The sequence below is a fragment of the Equus przewalskii genome, chromosome 6 (genome assembly GCF_037783145.1).
Source record: "Equus przewalskii isolate Varuska chromosome 6, EquPr2, whole genome shotgun sequence".
Classification (NCBI taxonomy): domain Eukaryota; kingdom Metazoa; phylum Chordata; class Mammalia; order Perissodactyla; family Equidae; genus Equus; species Equus przewalskii.
In genome coordinates this window covers 88,740,589-88,755,305 of record NC_091836.1, presented here as the reverse complement: position 1 = coordinate 88,755,305, position 14,717 = coordinate 88,740,589, and the positions used below count along the sequence as shown (strand labels likewise).

General features: G+C 44.7%; 1 protein-coding gene across 4 annotated transcripts in view; it reads right to left on the bottom strand.

Moving 5' to 3' along the window:
• Positions 1-14,717, bottom strand: part of NELL1 (neural EGFL like 1) — a 750,804-nt gene that overhangs the window by 621,608 nt on the left and 114,479 nt on the right. For all 4 annotated transcript variants that reach the window (XM_070624514.1, XM_070624512.1, XM_070624513.1 and 1 more), the window contains exon 4: positions 10,886-11,056. In XM_070624514.1, coding sequence (XP_070480615.1) covers positions 10,886-11,056 — 171 coding nt within the window. The remainder of the gene's footprint in view (positions 1-10,885; positions 11,057-14,717) is intronic.

Below are 14,717 nucleotides of genomic sequence, written 5' to 3'. Positions count from 1 at the left end.
GAGCTCTCAGGGCACTTACAGCTATGGGAAAGGTAGCCATCAATCAAATGATCAAAAACTACTCCATAGAGAAACAAACACTATTTCATGGTGAAAGTATCAACTACAAGCGACTTCTCTTGTCCTGAATACTAAGGATAAGTAGACACGAACTTGATATTCTAGAAATGGCACAGACGGAGATCCTGCGGCTTCAATGAACATAGTACACTTAAAGAACTGAAAGAATGTGAGGTCAGAGGAATGGGAAAACTGTGCAAGAGGAAACTGAAGAAGGAAACATGGGCCAGACTATGCAAAATTTTTGTAAGCTATGAAGGATCATGACCTTTATCCTAAAGCATATGGGAGGCCATTAAATGTGCTTACGTGTGAGTTGGGTTGGGAAGGGAATACAGTGATCAGGTTTGCAGTGTGAAGTCCTTGACTATCATGCTAATGTCCATGAGAAACCGCCATCCATGAAAATTACTCAGAATTCAATGTGCTTTCCTACTTCCTGTGCCTTGCTCTCTTATTAGCTCCTGCAGGTTCTAGTACATATCTAATCAGATACCAATATAAAAGAAGCCATAATGACAAATGCCCTCCTAAATGCGGGGTCCCCCACCAGCCAGCCCTTTCTTTCACTTCCAGTAGTTTTTAATGAGACCTTGTGATTGCAAAGTCTCCTTAAAGGACGCAGAGAGTTTATCACCTTGAAACCGTGAATATCAAAATTTATATTGGAACAGTGTAAAACCACCCGTGTAACACCAGAGACTAGTGTAACGCATCTATTTCACATTTGAAGAAACGTCCGAATGGCTCATTTGCAGTCAGTCATGAATTAAGATTAGGTTCTTGGCCATTACACACCAGCACAGAGGCACATGTGAGACATACAAATCATACAGGATGATGGGCCATTCGAAGTCCTGACCCAATATTATCTCTGAAGTACTCAAGTCATGAACCTATCGACACTGCAGATTCCAGGAAAAAAGGAGTGTCTTTAAATCTAGAAACAATACCACAGAAGCCTTCTAGAGTCTAAAGACCAGCAGTGGTTGGAATTTATCACAAGGTAGATTTTGGTCCAACAGGGAAGTAGCCCTGCAAGGTGATCAGCCTCCCCAATCTCAGAAAGTAACACACGGAACTTGGCCTTTGTTGTCATCAGTTTATAGATGGGACCACTTCTTCCATGAGAAGTTACAAGTGTTATCTTGTCACATGGGGCTGTCAAAAGAAGAAGCTGGAAGAACTCATAGAGAAGCAGCGTCCTGAAAAAGCAGTAAGGACGGACCTCTGGACCATGGCTCCAGTCTGCCACCGACTTACTGCATAGCTCTGGACAAGTCACGTCTCTTCTCGTACCTCAAAAGTCCCCATCTATAAGATGCCAGAACATGCACCTCAGAGGGCTGGAGTAAAGACCAAGTGAATGTATGAATGGTCTCTAAAGAAACACAAAACCCTAACCTCAACGCGGTAATGTCCGAGCAAAATATTTGAGTTTCCCCCAGCACGGAGCTGGGCTTCTGAGGCCAAAATGTCAAAGAATTCAAAAAAGCTGAATCATACATTCCCCAGTTCCTTCTGGCTTGAGCTTCAAAGACGGTATCAGACCTGGAGAGCAGGTATCGGCAAGAGAGCACTGAGCGAAGGAGGAGAGCAGGACACACCAGGATGACCCCCAGCCTGGGGCTCTTCACCTCCAGTGGAATAAAATCCCACTCTAGGCAATACAGGCATCGCCAGGGTCGCAGAAAAGTCAGGTGATGGCCTCAAATCCAAGCCTGAAAGTTCCTATATGTGGAATCTGCTGTCAGGAAAGTGACACCCTCAGACTAATCGACTCTAACGAGCAGAGATGCAGCATGCATTCCTGAAGAAGAGTTAGAAACAGCCTCACACAGGCCCTTTAAGGAGAAAGGAAATGATTTCCACCCTAATTGCCCAGGAAAACCCCCAGATGAGGGCCCAGGCACATCAACCAGCTGGTTTGATGGCTCCGGAACTCCTATTGGGAGAAACGCTCACAAGAAGTTAAGGAGGATGAGCTGAGGGACAAAAGTCCACTGAACTGGGGGTTGGAGCAGAGAGAAGAGCGAATAGAAACCTCTTCCTTCCAAGCCTCCTCATCCTCACACCCGGCTCCCCGCCGTACCCACTAACAGAAGGGCAGGTACAGCTATAAATCCGTTTCCCTGCATCCAACCACTCTGGCTGCTATTATTTATAACATTAATTTAATTAAAGTTTCTAGAAGATAGATGAATTTCTTTACAGGAGTGTAGAAAATCAAGCTTTTTTCAATGACAACATCAGTACCCCGGGTCTAGCTAGAAAACGAATGCAGTGTTCGGAATTCGTTTTTTTTTCTTTCAATTAAAAAATCCTCATGGCTCATGCATTTTTTATTCCCCAATGCTCTTTTCCACCGAGTGAAGCATAAAAGGAACAGAGACAACTAATACATAAATGTATATATTTTTAAAAATAAGGTGCCATCACAGGTATTGCTCTGACTTGACTTTCCATTTTCTCTCCTTCCTTGCTTTTCTTTTTAAACAACCATGCATATCTATCAAAAGGACAGAGTAAAATTATAATAAATATGCAAGCATTGATATTTTTTCCTACAAGAAAACACTTATTTCTCCTGCAGCCTTTTTTTCCCCTTCCATTTGTCCTGTATAGACCCGTGTCCACGCAATACACTGGCAACTCAAGAAGTGTCTGAAGGCATGTAGATGAATCACCATGAGTTGGAAATGAAGTCTTATTTTCCTCTCTATTCTAATGCATCTTGGTCCCGTGTAGGCAACAAAATGCCTTTCCATTAATGTACTCACGGCCTCCGGTAGCCAACAAACCACCAGATAAAGGGAAGATTCTACTGTATTTCTTTTTAGCACTTTCCATTTGCAATTTTCAAAGCCCAGGAATGCAGCTTTGCGGGGAGTGGGGGATGCAGGCTACTCTATCATCCACTTCAATTAATCCTTTCACCTCCTACCTTTCTCTGCCATTGAGGCCGCGGTTAACCAAAGGCATTATCTAAACCCAGCAGGGAACAAGAGGAAAAGATGAAGGTTCTTGAAAAGACAAGATTAGAAATAGGTCTGCTGCTGATGTCATTAGAAGAAGATAGGGCAAAGTTACAGCTGGAACCCACCTAATGAGGTTGGAATGAGTAAGCCACAGGGTACACAGCATGGTAGAAGCGGGGACGGGGGACCAATCACAATGAGACATCCAACACAGTAATGTCTAGGCTGCCTCAACAATTCAGCAGCCACTCTCTACTTTGCCAAAGAATCTACAACTTTAAATGTACTACATTGGTCACCTACATCTTTAGATTCTTTCTCTCCCATTATTTAAATCTCTACAGCTTGGAAGCCTCAAAGGCTTTTTTCCTTCAGCAGTCAGAGGACGTGTTATGCTTTTCAACAGCACAACTATCCATCATCTGCTGGCTAGAGCACACTGCTCTATCTGGTAGGTCATCAAGCTACCAAGGCCTCCGTGGCTGGGGACCTGCACCCCACCAAAGGCTGTCCACTGTCAGATGTCTGCAGCAGAGCACTCTGAAAGAAAGAAAGAATACAAGATGGAGAGAACAAGAGGCCGATATCCCTTAGCATCCAAAAATGCACATTCAGACTCTACTCCAGCAAGGAGGGAGGCAAGCGAGGAAACAGAGAAACCGGGCACCCAGGATAAGCAGTCTTTGCTCACCAGCAGCACGCTGCACGGCAACCCACACATCAGCTCAGATGAGTGCCAACCCCCTGCTGGTCTACTACAGAAGCAGCCCTGGGAAGACGGCAAGCGGAGTTGCTCTCCAGGGTCTGAAAGCAAAAATAAAAAAAAAAAAAAAAAGCATGCCCTAACTAAGCACTGTGATGAGAGAATCTGAGGGAGATGCCCAGAGGGTCAGAGTGAAAAGGAGACAAATCATCTAGTCGGAGCCCCTTACTGGGGACCTGGGGAGCTAAGGCCCAGAGACGGTCAGTGACTTTCCCAGCGTCAGACAGATTTAACAATTTCTTTCAGCTCAAGTTTTCAGTCCAGAACATTTTTGTGCTAAAAAGTCAGATTTTCAAAGTGGAGAAACAAATAATAGATATTTTGTGTAGAAGATCCAGGCAATTATAACAAAGGAGTTTCCTCACTCTGTAAAACTTCACCCGGCTTTACATTCCCTCATAAAAGCTGTGAGAATTTTGGCTCCTGGGTTGGGGACGGGGAAGTAAGTTTCTGAACCTCCTCTCTCGCAGGAATAAAAAGGGAAAGAGGCCACACCACATTCTCAAGCCCTCCTAAAGATCTTATCACACCGGAGGGGGTGTTTCCTTCCTCACTCAGCCTCTGTTACAAATTTTTAAAGGGACTCTTGGTGTACATACCATGCACGATTGTGCCGCGCTACCGATCATGGAACTAAAAGACAGACTCGTGGAGAGCCCTGGCCAGGATTCAGCAGTCAGAATCACTTCAGGGACCTGACTGACTGACCTCAAACGCTACACTGCAGCATGGATCCACATCACAACTGGGTCCTGATCCAAAGGATGGAAGCCACTAATTTTATAGAGGTGAAAATTGACTAAATGGTACTCATTTCCAATACGATACCTTAACATCTTTTCTGTATAACAGTACATGTCTATAATACTTCATGACGCTGTATGTTCACACAGTAGCTTGAAATTTTCTGAGGATTTTGCACACATTCTTTTGCTACATTCCTGCAACAACGTATGGGAGAAGAGTTACTATGACTCCATTTTACAGACACAAGCACAGTTCCTGGCAGAGGAATGAAGGAAGGAAGAAACTAACAATCTTCAAAGAATCTAAGACACAGATGGCCTGATTTCACACTCCTGCATCATTGCATGTAAATCATATTTTATAAACGGCAAAGCCAAGACAAAGGTCCAGCATTCGTTTCAGGCTAGGTTAAACCACAGGGCTCGTTTACCTGGTCACGTGGAGACAGCTCTTTCTTCCCCTGCCCCTATTTCCTTCTGTCACTCCCTGTAACTTTCCCCCACTGCCCACTTGATACCACTCCCCGAAACACACACTCTCTTAACGGCACCATGACTGGCTTTGTATTGCTTACAAGATGAACCTCATTTCAAGCTCAGTTCTTACGTGACTGATACAGAATCAGATTACCCAGTAGCAAAACAGTAAAGCTTCAGGGGCTGGCCCAGTGGCCGAGTGGTTAAGTTCACGCACTCTGCTGTAGGCGGCCCAGTGTTTCGTCAGTTCGAATCCTGGGCACAGACACGGCACCACTCACGGAGCCATGATGAGACAGCGTCCCACATGCCACAACTAGAAGGACCTACAACTAAGAATATACAACTATGTACCGGGGGGCTTTGGGGAGAAAAAGGAAAAAAATAAAAGTAAAAAACCATAAAGCTGCAGAAATTATCATGCATTCTCACCTGGAATGGCAAGACATTGAGAGGCTACTCCACATCCCCACCAGCTATCCCTCCTGTGATCTCCAGACCTGATTGTCCTACCAGGAATCCATCAATCCATCATGCATTGCCTTATGCCATCTCTTGTACTGTTTCTTAAATTTACACATGGGTATGTCCTATCCTCCTCATTCACTTGTCATCTCTTCCTGGACAGAGGATCAGGAGCTGCTGGGTTAGTTGGACATGAAGCATATGCTGGCTTCTCAATTTTCTTTTGGTTAATTTTGATAATGAGTTAATTGTGTGCACATGTTCCTGTTTGCGATGTAATATATCAATCTGGGAACCAGGAGATTGAGAGTCTTGGCCTGGCTCTCTTGGAAGCTGTGGCCTCTGATAGTAATCTCTTAATTTCCCCCCTCCTTACTATAGCAAAATTTCTGTCTAAAATCAATGTAGTACATTATACACGCGGCTTAACTACCTTAAGGAACGTGAGGTTTAATAAGCTGATGTTTCTAACTACTTCAGCAGCTCTCTGGAAGGAAGATGCCATCTCACACTATTTCATTATGAAAAAGCTAGAGATATAAACAGATGCTCATATCCTGAAGTTACTCTGAAATATTAGATAGAAACCTTGAATTACTGACTTGTTCAGTGATTTACATTAAGTTTACTTTTCTGGTTCTGCAGGCTCTTCCAGATCAGTTCTATGCAAAAAGGGAATGTGCTCTGCAGTGAATAAACGGCATGTGTTGGAAGTAAAACCTGAAATACGTTTACTGTCTAGACTAGAATCATTGAGTTAATTCCCTGTCAGAGTGACAATTGGACTGCAGGAGTGTGTGTGCTGTGCACACTTGTACAAGTCTGAACCAACGAGGTGAGAGTTCAGAGCCCTGTAGCAATGTGACTTCGTAAGAGATCAATTTTTCCAGAACTGAAGCAAGAGGAGGTTGCCTTAGAATGGGGACACTTGCATATTGTGAAAAGTGCAACTGAAAGCTAGATGAATGTACCATTTGAATGGAAAACACTTTTGAGTCCATCCCTTAGCTGTTAGAAGCTCAGCTCCCTGTCACTTCAAGACCAAGATACTGGGAGTGACTATTTTCAGTTCTCTCCACTGCTCAGCTGCTGTTAGGATTTGTCAAATCAGCCTGCTCACAGGGCTTCAGACCGAGTGCAAGCTTTCTCTGCTATCAAGGGTGCAGGGCCAATCACTGTGGGGGGCCCTGGTGGTTTCAGAATTAAAAATAACTAAATGAATAAGCCATGAACTTCTGGATGGAGAGACTCCCTTATTTCTTTGTGTCCTCACAGCCTGGCAGCGACACTGTGTCCAATACATTAATTAGATTGAAAATTAAAAGTTACCAAATAAAGAGAAGGAAAGGAAATCCCTGTTGTGGCGTATGAGAAAGAACACTTATGCTCTGAGTCCCAGATGTCGGTGGATTCTGAGCTTTGAGTCATGGGGACAGGCCACAGAGTGAGCGGAGAATGGAGCAGGAGAATCTGAGGAAGGTTAGCTCAGGCCTCCTCCTAGGCTTTGTTGGCAACTGTCAATACAAAGGTAGCTAGAGAAAAACCCAAGGCAACCTAGATAATCAGGTTGGCTGCCAATGGAATGGCTCCTTTTATGTTTCTAGCTTGAGGTCTTCAGTCCACACTTTGGGAGCTTCTAACCAGGCCCAGCTTAACTGGGAGAAAAGTGCAAGTCTCAGCAGCAGGCAGAAAGTGTTCAACTGCCAACCACAACAGCAGTCACCACTTGTGACAATTTCTGTAATTCAGTCTGAAAAGGCCCTGTTTCTCAATTCTAACCCAAAAAAGGTGGAAGAGCCTGCCACACCACAGTTCCTCAGAGCAGTGGAACTGCCTGGGGAATCTTCCTTTCCCGGTTTCACACGTTTTTATGGTCTGAATCTCCTGCAGCATCAGTCCTTGGTGTGGCAGTGACTTTATCCTGGGACGTCCATGAATTACGTTGGTGCTGGGGGGGTGGGAGGAGACTAAGGTTTGGGAGCTAGATCCTGGTTCAGAGTTTTGGCTCTACACTTATGTGACTAAGACCGAGTTACTTATCTTCTCTGAGCCTCTCTATTCCAAATCTGTAAAACAGGTCTAATAAAATTGTTCCCACATGGCTATTCTATGGAATATTATGCGTAGCACATTACCTGGCCTGTAGTAGATGCTCGATAAAGGTAGGCCCCTTACCCTATGCCAGTGCAATGGGTTCTGTTGACAAGATTCCACATCCTACCAAACAACTCTGAAGACCAGCAGTATCAGACACGTGGGAGGAAAGTACTAGAAAGGAGCAAACTGCTCACCCTGAGTTAGGCCATTGCCTGCCCTCACGTTCCAGGTCCAGTGCTGGGCTGAACAGCCTGGCAGTCAGAGCAGACGTTGGTGAGTCAGACTCAGGTCCAAATCTCAGCACTGCCACTTATTAGCAACAGGATTGCAGACATAGAACGTAACTCTGTTCCAACATTCTAAAATGAGAAAGATAACGGCCTGAGTGTGGGACGACTTCATCTATGTGAAGGGCCCAGCACAGTCACCACTAGACAAAAGTCATCACATCACCATTTATTTCCAACCAGCAGGACTCTAGTGGGTGACAGGCTGAGAGAAATAAGATACTATAATTCTAAGGGTAAAAGGAACCAAAAAGTAAGAATCTCATGGTGGGATGAAAGGCATGGCTTAGAGAGTAAGAACCAGCCTGTGACTGTCACTCCGTGAGGGCAGCCTGGATGAGAAGTGGGAGACTAGCAGCTTGATAAACAGGCCAGCACTTCCGCTGCTCTAGAATCAGCCAGCGCCGGGGAGGAAGACACTTGTGCAGACGACGCAGCAGATACTGCCCTCCCCCTGGATCTCTCCTCCTCCTCCTCACTGGGGCTCTGCTGCAGGCACTAGTTTTCCAGTCTCTCATTCATCTGTGGCAGCCTAGCCTCTCCTCCAGCTTCCTCCCTCTCTCTCTGAATGGGTGGTTTTGAAACCACAGTCGGGCACTTGGACGGCCAGCCCCAGAACCACAGGAAAGCTCGTTAACAATACAGCTTCTCAGGTCCCAGCCTCGGGGAATCTGATCCACTAGGTCTCAGATGGGACCTGGTGACTCATTTTCTTAAGTTCCCCAGTAATTCTGTGGAGTCAGGTTTGGGAATTATCTTTCTAGACTCTTCCTATACAAAAATCAAAACTTCTCTCTCATGGCCCAATCCTTCCGGGCCTTTCTCTCCCCTGACCTACATAAAAACTCCTCTGTGTTTGGGTCCATGAATCAGTAACTGGCAACAACTTTACATTTTCCCTCCAAGACCTTACATAAAGGACATATTATACCATGAGCCTAAGTATGAAAAATTTCAAGAGAAAGGAAGGAACATTCAGAACCCCTTCAGTCCATTCTTATAAGTGGGGCGGACCCTAAAGAATATTGGGGGCTTCAGCTCTCCCATCCACTCCCCACTTTGCTGGTAGAGAGGCCATGGTAGCCAAGGACATACAGTGGATGAAAGTTTGGAGACTGAGTCAAAGAGGCACATTAAACGTGCAGAATAACAGCAACAACAACAATAGCAAACATGTATTGAGAGCCAAAGCCAAGTGCCACCCTGAGCACCTTACACGGATTATCTCATTTAACATTCCCATCCATGAGCATGCGTTAGTACTATCACTCCCACTTTACAAATTTAAAAACTGAGATGCAAAGAAATTGACCAGCTCAAAATCACACAGGCAACGAGTTGCTGAGGATGGCAAAAGGGAATATTTCATAGGTACCTGAGAACTGTGAAGGCATAAAAACTTAGATTAGCAGAAACATATCTTCTCTCCAGAGAGAAGAATAATGGAAAATAGAGGATAAAATGTTTGAGAGGAGGAAGAAAAGAATTGCATAGCAAGAAAACAGCAGCGTTTCCCAGACTTTTCAGTCGGGCATCACTAACCTAGGACTTTGAAGCCTCTTTCCAGCCTGTGGCACAGGAGGACACGCAAGGCCCTTCCCCTGCTCTCCCACTGGGCAGCATATGGGTGGCGGGTAGAGGGGAACAGAAGTGCTACCTGACAGGCCACTTTAGTTCTAGAGAATTAAAGGAGCCAATGAGCTCTTGAAGGTAGAAATGGAGATAGTGGCTGAGGGCTAGCTCTATCCAGGCTGTCCATCCCAGAACTGCAGGGTCAACAGGAGCCTATGGTTTCTATGGAAACCTTATCCAGGAACATTAGTATCATCTGATCATAGCCACGGTTCTTCAGAAGCCCAGAAAGCACCTTAAATAGATGCCATCGAAAATTACCAAGACTCACTTCAAGATGGCGGCACTTCCCTTCAGCCTGAAGCTCATTTCTGTTCTCTGCCCTTCTAAAAGAGACTACAGAGCTGGAGCAGCAAGCACAGGCAAGTATCTCCTCCTCAGAAATGTAACGTGGAGCTTATTGACCTCAGATTGTCCCTCTTCCTATTGGGTTCTGAAAGGGAGGCTGTCCCCAACATGCCTGTTCCTCATCCTGGGCCCAAGGGAGCAAGTCCTGTGGCTGAACAGTCATTCTAACTTTGATGGTGTCTTTAACGAAAATCAACAATTCACAGGCACTGCTTGCATTGCAAAAAATTCTCCATAAGACTCAGATCACTAGCCATGAGGATTTTCCGTGGCTTCTGGAGACATCAAAACATTCCCCTTGACCACCATTATCCAGCTGTCCAGCCACAAATGATCCAATTACTAGAGACCGATAGTCTCCTTTCTCCAGCTGGCAGTAAACCTGACTCCTGTGACGGACATGAGAGGCAACATCTCCTTCCCACCCCAACCCACAACCTCCTGCAAAACCCCCCAGACCTCACAAATACTCCAGCCATCCTCTGACAAGCTAGAAGGCTCATTCCTCTGCAGAGAATGGATGACATCAATTCCAAAGGATTCAAAGAACAGCCGCTTTAAGAAGCCTCTATTTGGAAAAGATATTTAAGCAAAGCTGTGCTTGATGAAGTGAAATAGAATTAGCCGCTTCAGTAGCACAGGCTTCTCTGATTCATTCTAAGGTAGACTGGCTTAGTCGTTTCCAAGTGGAACGAACTCAACAACAATATATCACAGTTAACTGTGATCACAGCTCCACAGAATTTCAGCTGGTACCTGGAATACACCAAGGAGCACTTAATATTCCCCAATCTGTAATCAACCTTTTGTACATTTGTTCCTAATCACAGCATACGGTTTCATCTTAATGCACTGTTTTCTTAGCATATTACAGTTGGTCATTTCAGCACGCCTAATGGCCCATTTGGTAGGTTCAATTGCAATTAGGGCCCCTTGGTTTTTGTTTCCCAGCAAGGCTTGGAGGGGGTTGATTTTGCCCCCCTTCCCACTGCTCGATTTCAAGGGCAGAATCACGAAAGAGCAAAGACATACCTGTTGCAGTCGATGTGGAGCAGGAGATGAGAGGCGCTAACTGACAGCGCCACCTTGTGCCACCGTCCGTCCGCCATCCGGTAGGGAAGTGCCTCTGTCCTGGGCTTCCCCTTGTGTGTGTAGTGATATCGAATCTCATCTCTCAGGCCACTGCTCTCCAGTTCAAAATAACTGTATGCAAAGCAAGAAGAGTTTGTTTTATTTTATTTCTGGATTTTATAGCAGTCATCAGTCCTCACTACTTACTGTCTTCCCACCAGGTTTCTCAGAATCTAAAACTAGGCAAACATGACACAAAGAGCTACAACTCAAAATCAACTGTACCAGATGGAATCCTCCAATTCACCTGTTGTCTGAGAACCCTCATGGTCACACCTGGAGCCCCCAAAATGGAGCTTGAGTGATCCACTGTGAGGTGACAAGCCACAGCTAATTAGAAAAGCTTGGTGCAGTGTCTCTTAAACACTTGGAAGCCCAGGGCCAGCCCCAGGGTTGCGTGGCTAAGTTCATGCACTCCACTTTGGTGGCCCAGGGTTTGCAGGTTCGGATCCTGGGTGCAGACCTACACAGTGCTCATGAAGCCATGCTGTGGCGGCACCTCTCATAGACAAACTAAAATGACCTACACTAGCATAGACAACTACATGCTGGGGCAGGAAAAAAAAAAAAAAGGAAGATTGGCAACAGAGTTAGCTCAGGGCCAATCTTCCTCACCAAAAAAAGCATACTTTAAAAAAAGAAAAAAATGATAAAAAAAGAAGTCCTATACAGAACCCTCTTTCTATCGTCTAAAAAAGGCCATTCACGTGGAATGGACTTATGGATGTTTATTTTTATTTCTGCCATTTTTATTTTTCAAGAATTGAAGGAAAACAGAAGTCGTGTTGGATACCAGGGATTGAAATAATTGTCAGAGTGAAGAGATCATAAGGCTTTTTTTTTTTTTTTTACTCCCCCTTGGACAAAAAGCTATAAGTGGACAACAATTCCTAAACAGCAACCAGGGAAGCAACAGTTTGAAGCTATTCATATATGGACCAGTATTTCAAATTACCATGGGATGAAACACACAATGGGGTTTTCACTTTCCCAGATCGTTAGCACATTTCCCAGATCCAAGAAAGACTCTTAGCACCAGCACTGCAGTCTGCACTTTAGTCATAAAATGCAGCAAGCAACTCTGGGACACTCCTCAGACACACACCAGGGCTGATACTTTCGTGGGTGGATGACCTAGTTAGTGTTCTATGCCTCGCTTCTGAAAAGTGTCATCACAGTTGTCAGCAAAATTGGGCCTAATCTCACTACCAGCCATCGCACTAGGCATTTAACACTTATGACCTAATTCATCACCCACAAAATCCTGCAAGACTAATATCATTATCCCCTTTTAAAAATTAGAAAGCTAAGATTCTGGAATTTAACATGCCCAAGTCAGGACTTAAACTTGGGTCTGAATTTGACAGTCTGCATTTCCACCAGTTTGCTGCCCATCTCAGAGGCAGGAGGACAAAGTCGTAAAGATGGCCTCAGCTGGCACCGTCTCCCAACAACTCATTCATACAGACGATTCAAGAACTACTCACTTCAACAGGAAACCAGGTTCATCCCCAGATGTGGAAGGACCTACTGTGTCTCCTCTAATCTGTTGAGCTGTCCTGACCCCACTAGCCAGATTGTATTCAATCTAAAACACAAAAAGCATCTTCCAGGAGGACTGAAATGAATATATCATGAAACAGTCTCTATTATGCATGACCCCAAACCTCAAGTCAGAACCAACGCATATTTCTTGCTCATCTTTCACAGGATCTTCCCAAGAGAGCGTGCAGGGGAAGCAAGCCCAGCCTCCGACCCACCTCATTTGCACTAGACAAAGAATCGGGCCCAAGGTCATAAACTGAAGAGGTTACTTATATTATTGGAGCCTGCTCCTGAGCCCAGGTACATACTTATTAGTAATAAATATGATACATATTTTATAAGGCTGCAGAAGAGGAAATCCCTTAACCTAGAAGACATTCATTTTAAAAGAATTCTCCAAATTTCTTTTCAGCTGCTAGAACATTGGAAGAATCAAACAACCAAGGAATTTAAAAGGCCAAGACCACCTGAGGTTATCTGGTCATTCATTTAATGTGTTATTACCGAACACGTAGTGAAGGGCTGAAATTTAAAATATAGATCCTGTTCTCAAGATGCTTTGAGACTAGCGGAAAAAGGAAACAAAATACGTGCCCCTCCCCTGTAACAAGCTAAAAACTGGCCTAAGAGAAACAAATAGGAGGCAGGGGAAATTATCATTTCAATAGTGACTGCCATGTGCTGGGAATGGGTTAAGTGCTTTCATAAACATCACCTCATTTCTTCAAGGGAGATATTATATCTGTTCTACAGAGAGTTCACATATGCTCAGACACATTATTCAATGTCTTGCCCAAGATCCCACAGCTCCTGTTTAGAAAAGCAGCATGATCTGAAATTTGAGACCTTACCAAGATTAACATATCAGGAAAATCTCTCAATTACTTTATTTTGACAATAAACTACTCCTGGGGAAAGAGATGATACAACCTTGAAAGGACTTCAATCAATGATACTTAGAAATGCTTATAGAGATCACCTGATGGAATCAAAAAAAAAGAAAAAGGGAGGTAGATACATTTGGCCAGAGTTAATCATTATTCCTAGGCTTATGGCCTCATTGAGCAAATGCTCCATGTATTATAAGCAGACCTTTAAAGATCACTTTACAAAGCACAGGAGCAAGTGGTTCCCATAGAGTAACCACCAACATGAGCTACGAGAAAAGAAATCTGCCTTGTTGTTCTCAATAGGGCAGAATGGATGCTTGTGTCTTAGGGTAAAGTTTCTGACAGCATCATGCACATATTCAAAAGTGCTGGATCTCAACTTGGATGAAAGTCAAGATGATGTGTTTTTTAAAAAATGTTAGATAACTCCTGAAGTGGCCCTAGGGATGACCAAGACGCTGGATGGCTAAGTGACATCTGGATACAATTGTTGCATGAGCACTGAGAGGGGAATAAGGCAATACTTCCAGGCAGTGACCCTCTGCTAAGAGAGATGTGAGGCTTAGTCCTGAGAGCAACTTGGAGGAGGTGGTCGTTCCGCCTGATGACCTTTGGCTGTAGCCTGGAAGGAAGACTCATGATTTGCAGTAGAGCTTGTTATTCAAAGTATGGTCCACAGACCAGCAGCATCATCACCAACAATGGAAATTCAGATTACGGGCCCCAACCAAGGCCTACTTGCACCAGAATCAGCATTTTAATAAGACCCCCAGAGATTCATGTGCATATTAAAGTTTAAGAAGCACTGGTGTTGAGTATGCCAGGTGTTGCTCTCCTTACTGGCCAGATGGTCACAGTGAGGGAAGCAGAAGTTTGAGGCTATGAGCAGTGAGTAAGAGCCTGTGGTGCTGGCAGGGAGAGGAAGGGCACTGGAAGTGACCGTCAGCAAGTGTCTAGGGAGCTCCCTGCCCCACCGGCCCCTCTCTTGAGGCCTCAAGTGCTTTGGGGTCTTCTCGGGATGTGGGGGAGCAGGTTGCTGTACAAGTGATAAAATCAGCCAGATTTTGTGAGCAGCATTTCACCCCTCAGCCTTGGACCTCAGCCAAGTGTGCTGTCCCAATGACCCGTCCTGGCTTCCAGAAAAGCCTGTTCCTCCTGCAAATATTTGAAAACAGCGATCAGATTCACTGCTAAGCTTTATCTTTTTCAGACCAAGCATCCCCAGCTCCTTCCTTTATACTCCTGTCCCCCACCTAGCCTATGAGGGCCCTCCTGAACAAGGATTCTGCCTTCTTCCT